Source organism: Hordeum vulgare, chromosome 2H (genome assembly GCF_904849725.1).
Source record: "Hordeum vulgare subsp. vulgare chromosome 2H, MorexV3_pseudomolecules_assembly, whole genome shotgun sequence".
In the NCBI taxonomy this organism is placed as follows: Eukaryota; Viridiplantae; Streptophyta; class Magnoliopsida; order Poales; family Poaceae; genus Hordeum; species Hordeum vulgare.
Window position 1 is genome coordinate 578354159 of NC_058519.1, and position 18722 is coordinate 578372880.

The following is an 18722-nucleotide window of genomic DNA, read 5'->3' on the forward strand; positions in this document are numbered from 1 at the left end:
TCGAAAATTATTTTCGAGCACAGGAGCACGTTGACCAGGGAGGAAAAATTGGATTGCTACGGGCTTCTCTGACGCATGTAAGTATCCCATCGATGCATACACGTAGAGGGTGTTTGGATCCAAGAGACTAAAATTAGTCTGACTAAAACTAGTCTCTTTAAGAGGCTAAAGTTCCAAGCACCCCTGAGTAAAGAGAGGCTAAAACTAGTTTTGAGGCTAAAATCTTTTAGTCAGGGGTACCCCTACTAAAATGTGCATTAGTCCTCTCTCTCCTCATTTAACTCCTCATGCAAGTTCTGGATTAAAGGGTTTGAAGGATAATAAATGCTTATTAACTTGATTTTAGTCTTTTTAGTACTTGATGAGGCTAGCAAGTTTTAGTTTTATTAGTTTTAGTTTTAATATTCTACTCCCTGATTTTTCGGTGGCTCACCCACCTTTCCATCCCTCAGTTAATGGCCCTGATTTTCACCGGATGCGCCTCTTCATTATCTTAATCAGCAATAATACGCCCTGATGCACTTTCTTAATTAGGAATCGACTACCCGGAACTCGGGCGCGTCCCCTAGTTGACGAATCGCTCCTCCCGCTCCCGCTCCCAATACGAGCTCACGCTTTCTCGCCTCGCGCCCTCAAAACCCAAACCCCTATCTATGCCGGGGATCCATGCCCCGGCGCCGGCGCCGGCTCCGAAGACGGCGCTTGCTCCGGAGAGCAAGTGGATGCTCGAGCGTGGCGGCGGGGAGGCGGAAGGAATAAGGGGGGAAGCGGAGGCCAAGCAACCGTGTGGGGCTGGCGTATCAGGTACTCCAACTAGCTATCCCCCTTTTGCGATCTCCCGCATCCGAGATGATCGAGGAGTAAGTTCGCGCTTCACTGGTGGATGGATCATGGCGAAATTTAATCCCCCCTCCTTCTCTTCCGTGTATAATCGGCTTGCCAATGGGGAACTTGATTTAATTTAATTTCCCCACCAATCGTCTCGGGGATCGGCCGACCTAACACACAATGCAGAGAACCCGAGATATTTTATAAAAGGAAAACAGTACGGTAATCCGACATGCAATCAAATTAGTATAACGTGTCTAGCTAGGTTATGGAATGAAATTGATGTGGTGATGTTAGTTTGCTACTGCAAAAATTCTGCCCGCCTGCTAGTATGAGTTGCTGTACTTAATGTAATATCTTACATCCAAAGTACTATGATGTTATTTTCTTGAAAAGTATGTGCTGATTTTATTGTTTCCTATCAAATGCCTGGACCAGAAATATCAGCAGCAGTACATGGAGATCCCCTTGCTGATGGGATTACCCAACCTAGATTTCAGGTATCATCAGGGCAGCAGGGCAGCTCTACATTCACCCAAGAAAAGACCTCTCCTGACTACCAAATTCCACATAGGAAGGTAAGGCCAACCTTTGTTGTCCTGTTAAGTGTTTATTTCTATATGTGGTTATATATATCTTTTACTTGATTTAATGCTGGTCTTGGAATTCTTCATGGAATCCTTGATGTGATTTTTTTAAAGTTAAATTGAGACGGTGAATCTTTTAAACTTATCCTAGCAGGCCATAAATAGCACTCTCTTTTTTATCACTTCTCCATTTTCTTAATGTGAATCTGTTTACTGAATGTGGAAAGAATAATGTTATAGGCTAGTGTTTTCCTTGAAAAAGCAGGGGAAAATATCATGACAGTTACATCAAGCGCTGAAGTTGAGATTGGTTGAGAAGATATAGCTAATCTGAAATCTATTTATCAGTCTGTTCAGTTCACGGGCTTCCTTGATATCTCCAAGAATGTCATAATTGGGGTCTGTCTTGTTTGTGTCGTCACCCCCCACCCCCCCATCCACGCTGTTTTGATTTATTGCTGATGCTTATATATACTTACTAAAGCTATTATTATGTCTTGTGTTAGGCTCACGCTGATGGTATACCCTTGCGGGCTGCGGAGCAATTGGAAGTACATGTTGGTAATAAGGTGAGAAACTTTTCTCGCCAGCATATAGGTTAATGAAGTGCTCATCTATATTGCTCATTATTATAATATGCAAACCGGGTTTGTCATCGGAAAGGGAGGTGACATCATTAAGACTCTAGAATCCAGGGAGTCTAGGGTTCACATTCAGGTTATGATGCTATAATTAGATTCCTGAATGTTCTTCCATTCCACTGTCTCAATGTGAATGGGGGAGCTTTTTATTTTTCTGTAGGTAAACCGGCATGATATCCTTAATGGTGAGATTTCCAGGGGAACATATGTAGAACTTACAGAAAACGAGCAAATAGGAGTTGAAAGATCAGTGGCCATGGAGATCAACAGCCAGGTGTGTCGGTGAATACTCTCAACATATGCCATGGGTAGGCTAAAGTCGGTGAGAACCGAAGTGGCAACGGAGGGCGCTGGGGGCGAGGTTGGTACAAGCATGGAACGCACGATGTACCCAGGTTCAGGGCTCTCCGAAGAGATAATACCCCTAGTCCTGCCGGAGTGTATGATGTATATGGATGGGATTACAAGGTTGCTCCTGGAGCTGTATTGCGGAGGAGGAAGAAGGGAGCAGTCGGCTCGTCTCTGCTTCTCCTATGTGGTTGGTGAGTGTGAGTGTAATCTGTTGACCGACCCTCTGCATGGAGGGAGACCGGGGGGTTTTATAGACGAACCCACCGGCCTACAATATGGATAAAGGGTACAAGAGGGGGGCCCGGCTGGCAGCCTCGCCGGCTGGCCAGGGGGGCCAGGAGGGTCTTGTCTTGTCGCTTGAGGGGCCTGCCGACTGCGAGGTCCTGTCTGGAGGTGGGACCCGCCGGCTAGCTAATGAAGCTCTCGCGTAAGGTTGACGCAGGGCACGCGTGGTACGTTCGGCGTCGGCCCTCCAGGACGAAGTCGCCCGCCTCACCCAAGCGAGCAAGGTGCGGGAGCTTGAGGCCCTGGAGGGTGCTCATGAGACTGATAGTCACTTCGATCATGAGTCTTCTTTTGTTTTGTCTTGAATTTTCTTCTTTGCCACCTCCTTTTCTCACTCTTCTTTGCGCCCCTTCCCCTATCTCAGGCCTCTTCCCTGAGACACGGGACGTGGCCGACACGGCTGTGGAGGTGAGCCGCGAGGAGCGCCGCGCGGCCGGGCAGGAGGTAGACGTTACCTCTGGCTGGAGTGTGGAGGAGATCGGGGTGGGCCTCAGAGCCCGCCTGCGTGTTCTGGGCGAGTCCGTGGCTCGGCTCCAGATCGCAGGCTCGTCGATGGTGAAGGCTCTGTGGCCTGATGGCGTGGAGCCGGCTCTCCCGCTAGCTGACGAAGACCGCCTTGACGCTTGGCGTGCTTCGGCCGCGCGTGCTGGAGCCTACATGGCCCTGCGCTTGGCCAAGTCCTGGTATCGAAACCTGGACTTGGGCAAGCTCGTCGTTCAGCGCGACGGCTCGGAGGGGGAGCTGCAGGCCGTGGAGGAGGAGCTGCGCGTGAGGGCCAGCGACATCGCCTCGTACGCCGCCTGGGACGAGCTTAACTTGGAGCGGGGTGAAGGCGGCAATGTGATCCCTGAGGATCTGCATGGCCTTCAGCCCTATGACGCCGATGGCAGCTCCGACGAGGCGGTCCATGAAGAGGAGAACGTCGCCTCCAGCGGCGAGGCGTTGCCGACTCGGACGCGGACGGAGCCAGAAGCCCTCGCGGAGGGGACGGCGCCACCGCCTCGGGAGCAGCCGACGATGGTGGAGCCACAACTTCAGGCGCAGCAGCCGGGGCGATCGACGAGGCCGCAGCCCCATAGCCGGTCCTGTTTTTCTTTTTTGTTGTCTGCAATTGTTTTGTCAGTCCAATAGTTCCACCCACTGGGGTGTAATGAACTTGGGCCGTGGGCCAATGCTTTTTGAATGTATGGATTCAGCATTATATTCGTATTGCCATCCGTGATGTTTTATATCTTCATCTTTTGATTCCTGCTTGACTTCTTTTTCTCCAACTACTCTACCCCCCCAAGTTTCCACTACGCCAGCCCAACAACAGGGAGCCGGTCTGTGACTGGGTCGAGGTTTCTGACTTTGAGAATATAGGACTTAGATTTTTCGAAGACATCAAGACTTGAAGATTCAGACATAAACCAACAGAGGCCGGCTAGAATGAGATCGTAAAAGATCAAGCCAACCCGAGCCGGCTACCTTTTTGTAGTCAAACTTTACATGTATCCGGCCTTACCTGGCGTCGCCTCGCTAGCCGGACAGCCGGGAGCCGGTCTGTAGCTGTTACGAGGTGACCAGGGATCGGTCCGGCGTACACTATGTGTTTTTCTACAACATAAGGAAGCCGTCCGGGCGGCTAGCGAGCCCCCGAGCTTATTAGAGCCGGCAAGGGACTCACAGAGTGAGCACTCTAGATATGAACTTAAAAAGAAGCATAAGGCATGCTCTTTTCATTGCATTCATTAGAAATCCCTGAAGAGGGAGAAAGATACATATGTGCATGCTCTTTCCATGTTTGATACTTGCCTTCTAGCAATAGAACGGGTGAAGCAACGCCGCGTTCCATGGACGTTCTGTCTCCTGGCCGGAGTCGTCCATCTTGCGCTTCCTTGGCTTCTGGGCATCGATCAAGTAGTATGCGTTGTTGTGCAATGCCCTACTAATGATGAAGGGTCCCTCCCATGGGGATGAGAGCTTGTGCTGGCCGGCGGTGCGCTGGATTCTTCTGAGCACCAAGTCTCCATCTCTGAAAGAGAGAGGCTTGATCTTCTTGCTATGGTAGTATCTCAGCTTCTGTTGATAGATGGCCGTCCGGCTCAAGGCTAGGTCCCTTGCCTCCTCGAGGAGATCAACGCCGTCTTCTCTTGCCTCCTTCTCCTCTGTTTCCGTGTACAAGGTGACCCGAGGCGAGTCGAACTCGATATCCGTAGGGATGATGGCCTCGGACCCGTATACCAGAAAGAACGGAGTGAAGCCGGTTGACCGGTTGGGCGTGGTGCGGAGACTCCACAGTACAGCCGGCAATTCTTCGATCTAGCAGCCGGCTGACCTGACAAGTGGTGCCACCAGTCTTGGCTTGATGCCGACCAGGATTAGGCCGTTGGCCCTCTCCACCTGGCCATTGGACTGGGGGTGTGCCACCGATGCCAAGTCGAGCCGGATGCCTACCTTGGAGCAGTAGAGCGCCAAAGCGCCCTTGGCGAAGTTAGTGCCGTTGTCGGGGATGATGCTGTGGGGGACGCCGTAGCGGACAGAGATGTCCGTGATAGACTTGACAACCGTGGGGCCATCAAGCTTCTTGATAGGCCTAGCCTCGATCCACTTGGTAAATTTGTCGACGGCCACCAAGAGGTGAGTCATGCCACCGCGAGCCGTCTTGAAAGGCCCCACCATGTCCAACCCCCAGACGGCGAAAGGCCATGACAGGGGGATAGTTTTGAGGACCGAAGGCGGCATGTGGCTCTGCGTGCCAAAGAATTGACAACCCTCGCATTTGTTGACCATGTCCACAGCCTCCTCGAGGGTCGTGGGCCAGTAGAATTCGTGGCGGAATGCTTTGGCCACCAGGGTTCTAGAGGCGACATGGTGCCCACACTCCCCCTGGTGAATGTCTTTGAGAATCTCCTGTGCCTTTTCTGATTCGACGCAGCGCTGGAACACGCCAGTCACGCTATGCCGAACCAGCTCGCGATTGATGATGGCGTAGGCCGCATATCTGCGCTGGATCTGCCTCGCCTCCGCCTCCTCTTGAGGAAGTTCACCGCGAAGGAGGAAGGCCAGGATGGGTTGAGCCCATGACGGAGCCGACACAAGGGCTGGCTCCGTCTTGACCTGATTGTCGGGGGCTTCTGCAGCCCCCGCGCTTGATGAAGCAGTAGTCGCAGGTTCGAGACAAGGTGTCTCTGATGTCGTCGCAGCAGCCGGCTCGCCGTCTACCTCCATGACGTCCACCCACTGGGTGTCGAGACGACAGGATTCGAGGCGGGGCGGAGCCGGATTTGCTGTTGTAGCCGGCGAAGTAGTCGTAGCCGGCGAAGTGGTTGTAGCCGGTGCCGACATTGGAGTCGGCAGAGCCAGCGCAGCCGGCATAGGAGCTGTAGCCGGTGTAGCTGGTGGAGCCGACGACGCTTGCACCGAAGAATCAGCCGACACAAAAAATTGATGCCGACTCTGGAGACGGCTTGATAGACGGCTTGTGCAGCTGCTCGAGGGAGACACCGGCTGGAATAGCCTGTCTCATGGAGCCAATCTTGGCCAGTGTATCGGCCGCCTCGTTGTCCGCCCTGGGAACTGGTGGAACTCGCAACCTTCGAAGGGGCCGCTGAGCTGCTGGATGAGGAAACGGTAGCTTGCCATGTTGGCGTCCCTGGCGTCCCATTCACCAGAAACTTGTTGCACCACGAGGGCTGAGTCGCCGAGGCAGATGAGCCGGCGGATGCCAATCTCCTTGGCGAGCCGGAGGCCGTGAGCGAGTGCTTCGTACTCGGTGACGTTGTTGGAGGTGGCGAAGTGTATCTGAAGAGCATACTTGAGCTGGTCTCCTTTCGGAGACGTCAAGACGATGCCGGCTCCCAGACCAGTCCGCATCCTCGAGCCGTCGAAGTGCATCCGCCAATGCGTGGAGTCTGGAGGTGGTGGCTCAAACTGGGTTTCAGCCCAGTCGACCAGGAAGTCGGCCACCACCTGAGATTTGATGGCGATGCGAGGCTCATAGCGGATGTCGTGGTCCGCCATGGCGATGGACCACTTGGCGATCCTGCCAGTCGCATCACGGTTGCCCATGATTTCTGAAAGTGGAGCAGTGCTCACCACGGTGATAGCATGCTCCTGGAAGTATTGCTTTAACTTCTTTGCAGCAAGGTAAACACCATAACACATTTTTTGGTAGTGGGGATAGTTTTGCTTGGAGGCGGACAAAACCTCGCTGAGGTAGTAGACAGGGCGCTGCACTAACAGTACCTTACCCTCCTCCTTGCGTTGAACTACCAACACTACACTAACCACGCGAGTGGTTGCTGCAATGTATATGAGTATGGGTTCCCTTTTAGCCGGCGCTGTCAAGATTGGCAGGCTCGAGATGACCCTCTTGAGGTCGCGGAAGGCTTCGTCCGCCTGGTCGTTCCATTTGAATTTCGTCTTCTTCTTCATGAGCTGGTAGAGTGGAAGGGCCTTCTCGCCGAGCCGGCTGACGAACCGGCTAAGGAACGCCAGGCAGCCGGCGAACTTCTGGACGTCTAGGATCCGAGCAGGCTTCACCATCCGCACGATGGTGCCGATCTTCTCGGAGTTCGCCTCGATGCCACGAGCGGACACGAAGAACCCCAAGAGCTTGCCGCCTGGAACCCCAAAGACGCACTTCTCCGGGTTGAGCCGGATCTTGTACTCGCGCAGGTTGGCGAACGTCTCCCGCAAGTCGTCGAGGAGGCTGAAGTGCTGCTTCGTCTTGACGACGATGTCATCCACATAGACGTGGATGTTTCTGCCAATCTGTGTCAGTAAGCACTGCTGCATGCAACATTGGAATGTCGCACCAGCGTTCTTCAGACCAAACGTCATGGTGGTGTAGCAGTAGGCCCTGAAGGGCGTGTTGGAGGAGGTCTTCAGGCGATCAGCTCGATCCAGCTTGATTTGATGGTAGCCTGAATAAGCATCCAGAAATGATAGCATTTCGGAGCCTACAGTGGAGTCGATCACTTGATCTATCCTAGGCAACACGAAAGGGTCTTTCGGACAGGCCTTATTCAGGCTAGTGTAGTCGATACACATTCGCCATGTATTGTTCTTCTTCAGCACCAGGACTGGATTAGCTAACCAGTCCGGGTGGAAAACCTCCATGATGAAGCCGGCTGCAAGGAGCCGGGTAATCTCTTCTCCGATGGTGCGCCGCTTCCCCTCGGCGAAGCGGCGCAAGGGTTGTTTTACCGGCTTTGCATCCGGTCGCACGTGAAGTTTGTGCTCGGCGTACTTCCTTGGAACACCCGGCATGTCTTTGGGGGACCATGCAAAGATGTCCTGATTCTCACGGAGGAAGTTGACGAACTCGCATTCCTATTTGGGGCTGAGGCCGGGCCCAATGATGATGCACTGCTTGGGGTTTGCAGGGTCGAGTGGCACCTGCTTGGTTTCTTTAGCCGGCTTGAAGGAGCCCTTGCCGACCGACTGGGACGGAAGAGAAGGTATCGCCGGCTGCTCGGTAGCCTGAGCCACGAGCCGGTCGATATGTCTCCTCTCCTCAGCAATCACCATGGCGTCGGCCAGGCGGCTGCTGTCTTGTGCACACTCGAGCGACTTCTTGTAGTCGCCAGCAACGGTGATGATGCCCTTTGGACCCGACATCTTCATCTTCAGGTAAGCGTAGTGCGGGATAGCCATGAACTTGGCCAGAGCCGGTCTGCCCAGCAGCGCGTGATACAGGCTGCTGAGGTCCACTACCTCGAACCATATGGACTCGCGGCGGAAGTGAGCCTTGTCGTCGAAGAGGACGTCTAGCTGGATTTTGCCGATAGGTGAGCAGGACTGCCCAGACACGATGCCGTGGAAGACAGTGCTGGTCGGCAGGACGTCCGTCTCCTTGAGCCTGAGCTTGCGGAGAGTGTCGAGGTAGAGGATGTTGATGCTGCTGCCGCCATCGACCAACACTCGGGAGAACCGGCAGGTGAGCCTCTTGGAGGCGAAGGTGGGGTCGAGGACGAGCGCGTATGAGCCCGGGTTGGGCATCACCGCAGGATGGTCGACCCGGCTCCATGTGATGGGCCTATCGGACCAATGCATGTATTGGGGAACCGGGGGAACCGTGGCATTCACCTCGCGCCGTCGCTGGCGCAGGCTATGCTTGTCGTCGCCTTCACTGGTGAAGACGACGAATGCTCCATCTTGATGAGGGTAGTTGTCATGGAGGTGGCCGTCGTCGCGAGGCGGCGGCGGTGGAGCCGGAGCAGGACCCGAAGCCAGGGCTTGAGGCGCAGCCTGTGCACCTGGGGCAGCCGGCAGGCCCTCCCCTTGCGACAACCGTCGTGCAAAGCTGCACTGTCGAAGGGTGTGGGTAGAAGGCTGTGCCCCAGAGTGTATCTTGCAGGGGCGTCAAGCAGCTGCTCGAAAGTCTGCTTGGGCAACCAGTTCGGATTGCCCCTGTTGGGCCGCTTCCGTTGAGAGCCGGCTTGAGAAGCCGACGCCTCACCCTCCACGCTAGCTACCAACTTGTTGTTGGAGCGCGAATCTAGCTGATCCGTCTTGCGCTTGTTGTTGTTCTGGCCGCCTCGACTGTCTCCAGCCGTCTTGGGACTAGCCGGCGTGGGGACAGCCTTGTCCGAGGCGGTCACCTTGACTCGCATCGCGGAGTCGGCCGTGGCGTACTTGTCTGCCTTGGCCATGAGCACCGCCAGAGAGGTGAGCTCGGAGCACATGAGCTTGTGCTTGAGAGTGCCATCTCGGCAACCGTCAATGAAGTACTGGATGGCCTGTACCTCATGCACTCCCTCGCAGGAGTTGCAAAGCTCCGTCCAGCGACTGACGTAGTCGCGAAGGGGTTCGTCGGGCCTCTGGACGCACATGGCCAGCTTGCGAGGCCGGCCAGGGCACTTGTAGGTGCCAGTGAAGTTGCGGATGAACGCCTCCTCAAAGTCCATCCATGAGTTGACGCTGCCGGTTGGAAGGCTGTTGAGCCAAGTCCAAGCCGAGCCGGCCAACATGAGTGGCACGTAGCGGACTGCCACGCGTTTGTTGCCCCTGGCAATGCCAATGGCGGTGGTGTAGTCGATTAGCCAGTCCTCGGGCTTGGCGGTGCCGTTGTACTTGGGAGTGTCCCGGGGCAAGGTGAAGCCTCGGGGAAACGGCTCCCCTCGGATCCGGGGGCCGAAGCAGGCCGGACCGATGGGGCCGTCCTCCTCCAGGAGGGCTGACTGGGCCAGGGCGTTGAGACGCCGGCGGGCATCCTGGTCGCCCTGGGGAACGCGAGCGCCGATCCAAGCCGCGATCGGAAGGGCACCTTGCGAACCGGTGGCATGGGTCCTCCCCGGACGAGGAACCTCATACATCGAGTCGCTTTCGTCGTCTCCGCGACGCCTGCTCGAAGTATGCTCGCTCTGGCCCTAGGAGCGCCTGTCTTGGCTTCCCTCGCCCTTCCGTCCGGAAGCGCGATGCGAGGAAGATCCCTCCACGTGCTGATGACCGCTAGGGTTGCGGCGCACCCCGGGGTTGGGCCTCGGAGACTCTGACTGGGCCTGACCAGGGTCAAGCCGGGTCTGCTGCTCGTTGGCGGCGTCAAGGAGATCCTTGACCCGCTTCTCCTGGAAGGCGCGCTCCTCGCCCTCCAAGCTTGGCATTTCTGCCCTGGCCGCCTGTGCCGCCCGTAAGTTGGCCGCAGGAGTCTCGTAGACGGGCTGCTTGCCGCCTAAAATCTCGGCAATGAACCGGCCGCGGTCGCGGACCGACCCAAGCCGGCTAGGGGCCTTGGAAACCGGAGTAAGGCCGTATGCGGAGTTATACTCGCGCTGCGTGGCCTCCATCCGGCGCTTTCCCGAGGCAACGGCGATGCCCTCCTCCAAGATCTGCCTGCGAGCCTCCTCCAGCGAGGCTCGCGCATCGTTAGGGTTTGTGGAGGCGGCGATGGGTGTCTTCAGGCCGGTAAGCGCAGCCTGAAGAGTGTCAGCGGTGACAGCAGCAGGCTCACCAGCGTCTGCTGACGCCTTGCCATGAGTCGTGCTGGTGCCAGCGCCGATGACCATCACCTCCACGGTGTTGGAGACGGTGGCGACATGGTATGGGGTGAAGAACCCCACAGGCGACGGAGGGCCGTCGAAGACGAGTACGTTGCTGGGGTACACGTCGTGCGTAGGCGTCTCAGCGATAGAGAGCCTACTGAAGCTGGCGCACAGCGCCTCGACATCGAAGTCCTCGCCGAAGTAGCGAGGACCATCGTTGAGGCGTAGGTCGCTAAAGAGAACGCTGAGGTTCTCCATAGCAACGACGACGACGCTAGGAGGTGCCTCGTCATCGGACTCTCCGCCCGAATCCGCATGGCGGACTGGGACGTTGATCGTCATCGGTGTTGCCTCATCGAAGGCGGGCTCCACGGGCATGCAGATCGATCCGGACGCGATGCATTCGGTGGTGTAGGTGCGGGGCCCCGCCCAACACGTAAAGCCAGCCGATGCCGCCATCGGCCCCACGGTGGGCGCCAAATGTCGGTGAATACTCTCAACATATGCCATGGGTAGGCTAAAGTCGGTGAGAACCGAAGTGGCAACGGAGGGCGCTGGGGGCGAGGTTGGTACAAGCATGGAACACACGATGTACCCAGGTTCAGGGCTCTCCAAAGAGATAATACCCCTAGTCTTGCCGGAGTGTATGATGTATATGGATGGGATTACAATGTTGCTCCTAGAGCTGTATTGCGGAGGAGGAAGAAGGGAGCAGCCGGCTCGTCTCTGCTTCTCCTATGTGGTTGGTGAGTGTGAGTGTAATCTGTTGACCGACCCTCTGCATGGAGGGGGACCGGGGGGTTTTATAGACGAACCCACCGGCTTACAATATGGACAAAGGGTACAGGAGGGGGCCCCGGCTGGCAGCCTCGCCGGCTGGCCAGGGGGCCCAGGAGGGTCTTGTCTTGTCGCTTGAGGGGCCCGCCGGCTGTGAGGTCCCGTCTGGAGGTGGGACCCGCCGGCTAGCCAATGAAGCTCTCGCGTAAGGTTGACGCAAGGCACGCGTGGTACGTTCGGCGTCGTCCAGCGAGATTCGTCATGGGCAGACGGTACGGCCGCCTCCACTGTTCCCACGCCGAGTGCAGTAATGGAGTGGGAGTTTGACGGCCGACACTGTGCTGGGTGATGGATCAGAGCCGGGGTAGGTCAGTAGCGTGGCCGCCGACGCTGGTACCTGCCGTGCACTCCGATGCAGTACCTTTGTTGACGTGTAGCCATCTTTAATCGTAGGGTCTCGTCATGACCTACGATCTGATGTGACTTGAGATCCCCGGCCGGCTAGCCCGCTTGGCTAGCCGGCTTGGGGACGGCCGCCTCGGTCCTAGCCGGCTGGCTTGGTCTAGGCGGTCAGGAAGAGGTAGCCGTCTTGCCTTCAGCCGATAGGTGCTGCCTGGCCGGCCAGAGAGTTGACCGTCTCGCCCTCTAGCCGGTAGGTGTAGCCTAGCCGGCCAAAGGACTTGGGCCTTGGGGAATTATACTTGGTCATTCCTTTTGGGCCGGAGATGAAGGAACAGGCTCGATGAGCCTACCCCGGGGTTATCCCCCGACAAGGTGCCTATAATACTTGATCATTATCTATACATTTTGGCTGCATTGCTCTTAGTACAATAAGATTGCGAAAAGGTAACTTGTTGACTAGGTTTCTATGTAGAAACTGTGTGAAGGTGCAAGTCACAAAAATAAATAGGCTAATGCACTTTGATCAACATATATATTGTTCTTTTTGCAAAGTGTGGCGGTGGATAGTCTTCATGATGTGGGCCCTTAGTTTGAGAAACAAGATATGTTAGTCAGTTGCACCATTATTCACATTTTTGTTCTTTTCGGAAAGTGTCGTGGTGAACAGTATCCATGCTGTGGGCCTTTATCTTCAAGACAGTTCTGTAGTGATTATGGGAAGGCGATGGTTTACTTGACATAAGCCGAGGAAACAAGATAGACAGTCGCAGTGCTGATCATGCTGTTGTTGAAAAGCATGATGACATTCCTTAAAAGGAGTTGGAAAAGGCTATCATGCTTTAAGATGCAGTGTTTGGCAGAAATTCTTGAAATTAACTATTGTACAAGAACTGTTGTTAAATTAGATTTACATGATAATTAGTATCTTCCACAGTTAATCATTGGTCAAGGAATAGTTGATGCTATAACTACGAAGGTGCCTGTGAGACATTCCTGAATTAGGTGTAGTATTTAATTGGCACATGTTATCTACTATCTTTGACAGTTTGGCCCCAAATCTTTATAGGCGAACTCTATCTTGGGGAGCTCCGCCATTGATGAGATTATGGAACCTCAGATGGCTGACTATTTTGATTTTATGGGAGATTATGGTCTAGATCAAGCAACCTGTGTATCAAGTGAACAAGCAGAGCACTCCCCAGTTCAGTTGCAAGAACGAATTACAACGGTGAAGGAATTACTTGCATCCGGGCTTTTTCAAAACGAGGAGATTGTATATTTATTCTCAAAAGTACGGACAGGCAGTTTAGAAAAGAGACTCAAAGCTTCAGTATGTTTTATAGTAGTCAACTAGTGGTTGCAACTATTGATCTTTTCTTTAATATGTGCAGACAAAATTGAGAGGCAAAATTGATGGTGTATTTTACCGTTGCTCTTGTCACAATGAGGTAACTCTGAGAACCGCAACAAGTGTTGTTTGTGAAATAACCTGCTGCCCGGGGGTAGCTGCTCGCCTAGGACCTACCATATCTTTGGGTGCCTTGAGATATGTGCTACCCTTAAGCAGTTCCTGATTTGTTTTCCTTTTCATGCATAGCGTGTATCCAGTCGGTGAAGTATAGTAGAATGATCACATAATTTTGCACTTTTACAAGAAGTTACAAAAGCCAATTCAGCAAAGAATACTTCGGTTATGAATAGTGAAAGTCCATGTCTCAAGATTTAGAGTAAGTGTTTATTTCCCACGAATTTAGAGTAATTGTTTAACGGGAATTGTTGAAGTGTTGCCATTGTGTTGATTTAGCATGTCGTCTCAGAATGTTATTTGACACATACATAATATACTTTCTTATGTTTACACTTAGAGTTTAGTGATGTATCACCCACATTTGATATTGGATATGCTAAAGCCAAACTGATGGACCCAATATCACACGCTCTCTATCTTGCTTTTGTATAATCCACTTTTTATCTTGTAAAATATATCACTTATGATGTGATTTATTGAAGGCTATGCCTGCGTCGAAGTTTGAGAAACATGCTGGCTATACCTCTCATAAAGCAAATGAGCGTATCATGTTGTGGGGTGAGCGGTGGTCGCTGCATGGCATTGTCGCCTATCTCAAGTCACTCGGTTCAAAGGAAGAACAACTTGCAGCAATTTGGAAAATGAAGAAAAAGAATGAAAACAGAAAGGGTAAAATTTACACCTGCCATCGAAAATTTTAACTTAAAACTGTTACCATGCACCTAGCTGACATATGCATGCTCTTTGTAGCCTCGCGAGGCTTAGGTGGTTGATCTGGGCTGGTAGTTTGTAAGAATATGTAAGTCCCATTGTGCTTTCATTTCATTTTTTTTCATTGTTTGTTGTGTTAAAATGTGGGCATGCTTTTGATTTTAATGGAAATATGCTACTGTTTGGTGGCATGGCGAACTGAAGACTGTTTTGTGTTCGGACTGGCAGCTGCAGAAACCGAACCGTTTGGGGAAGAGGCTGCCCGTGATACAGTGCACAAAACAATATGCATACCTTTCTTCTTACCTTGATACAGTGCACAAAACAATATGCATACCTTTCTTCTTACCTTGATACAGTGCACAAAACAATATGCATACAGTGCACAAAACAATATGCATATGATTACCATGATGCCGGTGTCTTTTTATTCTCTCGTATTCTGAAACATAGTGTTGTTCACTGATATATTCCGTATGAGATGATATATTGGAACATACTCAGGGATCGCTTGCCGGAGCAGCGGGGCGATGCTACCCGCTTCGCAGACACGTCGTGGTCTGACTGCTTGTACACCCACGAGAACACGGACAACGCCGCCACGCCCAGCTCGCCGGAGGTCACATATTGTATGTTTGCTAGTTTTTCTTTTCCGAATCACGGGACACCCCAAACGTCTGGGTGAGCTGTCCGGTCACTGTTCGAACACAAATTTACCATCCAACCACACCCATCAAGTCCGCTTCGAACACTGACTAACCGACAACCCCCATATCCAGTCCATTTGTGGGGCTAATATGAAAATGTTCAGGGGCGCCTGCCACATGGATCTGGCCCACTGTGGCCCACCTAACCACACATATATTCAACTTTATCCGCACTTTGGACGGAACCCTAGCTGCACTCCACCTCAGTCCATTCCCCTTCCGTAGTACCCAAGCTCCTCTCCATGAGTATCGGCGTACTCATTCATGGCGGGCATTGGATCCGAGTTGTTCGGATCTGAGGACTAGGGTCATACCTTGCAGTCTCGAGGAGCACATGGCCTTTCGTGTTGCTCTCTGATGCTACCAGGAGGAGTGTGCCCGCATGCGGCCTTCATAGATCCGTTGAGAATCCATTGCCTCCGCTAGGATGGCACTAGGATCTATCGGGGTCAGTGGATCATGATGTGTGATCACGGCCTTGTTGGCAGTGGAGACCACCGCATGGCAGCACAACTCAGCCGTGAGGACGAAACCATTTAGGTGGCGCATCATCTTCACGGCCTCGCCCGTGGAAATGAAGGCCATATTCGCCTCCATGGTTTGCGGCCAGAACAAGAAGGAGGCGCGGATGGCTCATTGCGAGGCTGCGAGCGCGCCATAAAGCGGAGGCGACTTCAGTAGCATGTGGGGCGGATCAGAAAGAATCGCATGCCGGCATGGGCATTGATAAGGAAGCCCTCCGTGCCCGCATACCCGAGAAGAGCGAAAGAGGGTGGTCAAGGAGTTGACAAAGGAGCAATGTAGGGAAGTCTGTGCCATGGCCGAACTGCCCCCCGAGAAGGAGAAGGTCGAGGATGGTGACAGATAGGACAACTCTGGCACTGAGCATATCTGCCTCGATCTATTTTGCGTCTTTGACCGCTACTCCCTCAAGGAAGATGGCATGGACATGGGCAAAGGCGGTCGTGGATAAGCTTTTCCTATTAAAGTTTCATTTGAGTTAGTACAACATGTCAATTTTTGGTTATCCGATGACATGTGTTTAACTACGTATGTTTAACGTTGCATGAGGTTAGTATGTATTTGAGGATTTGGTTTTATGCATCCGATTATGAAGGCGTAATTTTAATGCCTTCCCAGTAATTATCTACGACGCGTTTGGGCGCGTGCGCGGACGTATAGGGCCCCAATTAGACAACTATGGTTATATATGCTCTTACTTGCTGAGCATTGAGTTGGGCCCGCGGTTTGCGCTCTTCTTTCTTTTTCTTATTTTGAGCAATTATGTAATGGTACCCCTTTAGGGGCTATGACAGAGGTTATTGTTGAGCCCTGCGAGCGAGCCAAGTGGTGCACCCAATCACCACCAGGTGTCATTCGTCAGCCGCATCATCGTGATCTCAGTTTTCATTTTCGCACATGTTTTCAATTTTTTGTTTTGCTTTTTTGCTTTTTTGTTTTTTTCTTCGTTTTACCTAGGTTTTGATGGATTTCGGGAAGCTCTGTTTTTTCCATCAGAAGCACAATTATGCTTTTTGAAAAGGGAGAAGCACAATTTTGCTTCCTAAAAAGAAAAACAAAACCTGTACTTCTCTAAAAATCAAAAAAACATAATTGTGCTTCCTAAAAAATATGTGTGTAGTTTCACGAGAAGCACAGGTGCGCTTCCTAAAAGGAACAACCTACACATCCACCTAAGCCTATAAAAGAAGGCACTGAAACACTCTTCGCCATCATCCAGCCACACTTCGCCTCAGTGTGTCACACTTCTTTCGTATTCAGTATGAATTTGCCTTGTTCGGATCAAAGCATTAGGCCTAGGAAAATGAAGAGTGCGAGCTTGCCTCGGGGGGTGGAAGTACCGCGTTGTTGGTGTGGTGATCTCTGCAAGGTGAAGGAGGTGACGGATTTTTCAGATTGTTTGGGCATAAAGTTTTTCATGTGCGCCAATTATGAGGAAGATTCACCCGTTGCTCCTTCACCGTACATCAGACCTCCGGTATGCTTCAATCATCAATAATAAACACGTTGTAGATATTATTGTTAACTTGATATTTCTATTTTTATTTTTGTTGTAGTATCCTCCTCCTCTGTGCATGTACTATCGTTGGATCGACACGGAAATGCCAAACTGGGCGGTGACTGAGATTCGTGAAAGAGGTCGTCATGCATGGGCTAGTTTGGACGCGGAATAGCGCCGCGAGAAGGTGGAAGCAGAGGAGAAGAGAGAGTGGCAAGAGCACTGTGTGAAGCAGAGGGCTATGATTGATGAGATGTTGAAGCAAAGCTGAGAAGAGGAACTTCGACTGGCGGAGGTTTATAGACAGCCACAGGAGGCCCGTGAGTCTGAGAGGGAGAGAAAGAAAGAAAGGGCTCGTGCGGCCAAGGCAACAGAAGAAGCTGGTGATGGAAAAGGAAAATATCCACGTTGGACTCAGTAGATTTATTTTATTGTTTCTTAATTTCTGCTAGTTGTATCTTAATTTCTGCAAGTTGTATCTTAATTTTGGCAAATTGTATCTTCATTTCAGCAATGTGTATCTTAATTTCAGCTATGTGTATCTTCATTTTAACATGTTAATTTCAACAGATTGCCTCGCTTTCCCGCCACTTCTTTCCCGCCTTGCTTTACTGCCATTTTTTCCCGCCTATAGCTTTGCCGCCATTTTTTTCCCGCCTCGCTTTCCTGTCATTTCTTTCCCGCCTCGCTTTCCCGCCATTAATTTCTCGTCTCGCTCTTTGGCACCTATAAAACCCCCTCCACACCAAGGTGGGTAAGGAGTGTAGTCTAATAGGTGACTCTCCTCAAAATGTCTCACTATCATTTCGATCGTAGTTTTCACAGTAGTATGTCCGAGTGTCTTATGTGCTTAGCTACCAATTTTAAGATAGACAATAGAATAGTTTCATGGGGCGAACTCATCAGTAGTGACACGTTACTAAATGAGGTTGCTCACGCATTAGCTAGGAAGGGGTGGCTGAAAGGATCGATATGGTTGGCTAGAGGGGGGGGGGGGTGAATAGACAAGGACCACTTTTTAAATAATCTTAGCAAGTTAAGGTAAAACAACATACGTGTTCACAAACAATACGACAATGAGGTGAACCCTAAAGAAGCTAACAACGAGAGTTATTAAGACAAGTAGGATATAGTCACAAGCATATGCAAATACAAAGTAAAGGATAGAGATAACCACAAGTGGAACCGATGGAGACGAGGATGTGTTACCGAAGTTCCTTCCCTTTGACAGGAAGTACGTCTCCGTTGGAGCGGTGTGGAGGCACAATGCTCCCCAAAAAGCCACTAAGGCCACCGTATTCTCCTCACGCCCTCGCACGATGCAAGGTACCGTGATTCCACTATAGGTGCCCTTGAAGGCGACGACCGAACCTTTACAAACAAGGTTGGGGCAACTCCACACAAAGCTTGGAGGCTCCCAACTAGACCACGAAGCTTCACCACAATGGAATATGGCTTCGAGGTGACCTCAACCGTCTAGGATGCTCAAACACCCAAGAGTAACAAGATCCGCAAGGGATTTGTGGGGGAATCAACTTTTCTCTTGGTGGAAGTGTGGATCTAGGCCTTCTCAACCAATCCCTAAAGAATCAACAAGTTTGATTGGCTAGGGAGAGAGATCGGGCACTTTTGAGCTTGGGGCGCAACAATGGAGCTTAGAGAGGTAAGAGATAGGGTTCCTCAGCTAGAAGAACCCTTTATATAGTGGGGGGGGGGGATCACACCGTTTTCCCACTCTCTTCCCGAGCTCCAGCGGTACTACCGCTGGCACTCCAGCGATACTACCGCTGAACAGGGGCGGTACTACCGCCGCCTGGCGGTACTACCGCTAGGTGCAGCGGTACTACCGCTGGGACCCCAGCGGTACTACCGCTGGCTCCTTGGTAGTGCAAAAGCACTACTACCGCCAAGAAAGTCT

The 18722-nt window shown here is 52.2% G+C and overlaps 1 protein-coding gene across 6 annotated transcripts; it reads left to right on the top strand.

The window, feature by feature from the left end:
• The first annotated feature begins 527 nt into the window (after positions 1-527).
• Positions 528-17190, top strand: LOC123427416. Of its 6 annotated transcripts, XR_006622397.1 has the most exons (11): positions 528-804; positions 1267-1406; positions 1922-1984; positions 2079-2132; positions 2217-2330; positions 12905-13129; positions 13230-13286; positions 13849-14035; positions 14117-14165; positions 14582-14706; positions 16863-17190. XR_006622397.1 is itself a non-coding variant. In XM_045111457.1 (10 exons), exons 1-9 carry the CDS (start codon positions 654-656, stop codon positions 14137-14139), a joined length of 1014 nt encoding a protein of 337 aa, XP_044967392.1. In that variant the 5' UTR covers positions 528-653; the 3' UTR covers positions 14140-14165; positions 14582-14814. The 6 variants fall into 6 exon arrangements, 5 of the variants coding, with proteins under 5 accessions (XP_044967392.1, XP_044967391.1, XP_044967390.1 ...); XM_045111457.1 differs by lacking the exon at positions 16863-17190 and having other exon boundaries at positions 14582-14814; XM_045111456.1 differs by lacking the exons at positions 14582-14706; positions 16863-17190 and adding an exon at positions 14282-14507.
• The last annotated feature ends 1532 nt before the right edge of the window (positions 17191-18722 follow it).

What these genes read in the sequence shown, in the direction of transcription:
- LOC123427416 (XM_045111457.1), top strand. Translation starts at nt 654, where the DNA reads ATGCCGGGGATCCATGCCCCGGCGCCGGCGCCGGCTCCGAAGACGGCG. An exon ending in AAGTACATGTTGGTAATAAG is followed by an intron (nt 1,985 to 2,078) that starts GTGAGAAACTTT and finishes GTCATCGGAAAG; the next exon opens with GGAGGTGACATCATTAAGAC. An exon ending in GTTGCTCTTGTCACAATGAG is followed by an intron (nt 13,287 to 13,848) that starts GTAACTCTGAGA and finishes GATTTATTGAAG; the next exon opens with GCTATGCCTGCGTCGAAGTT.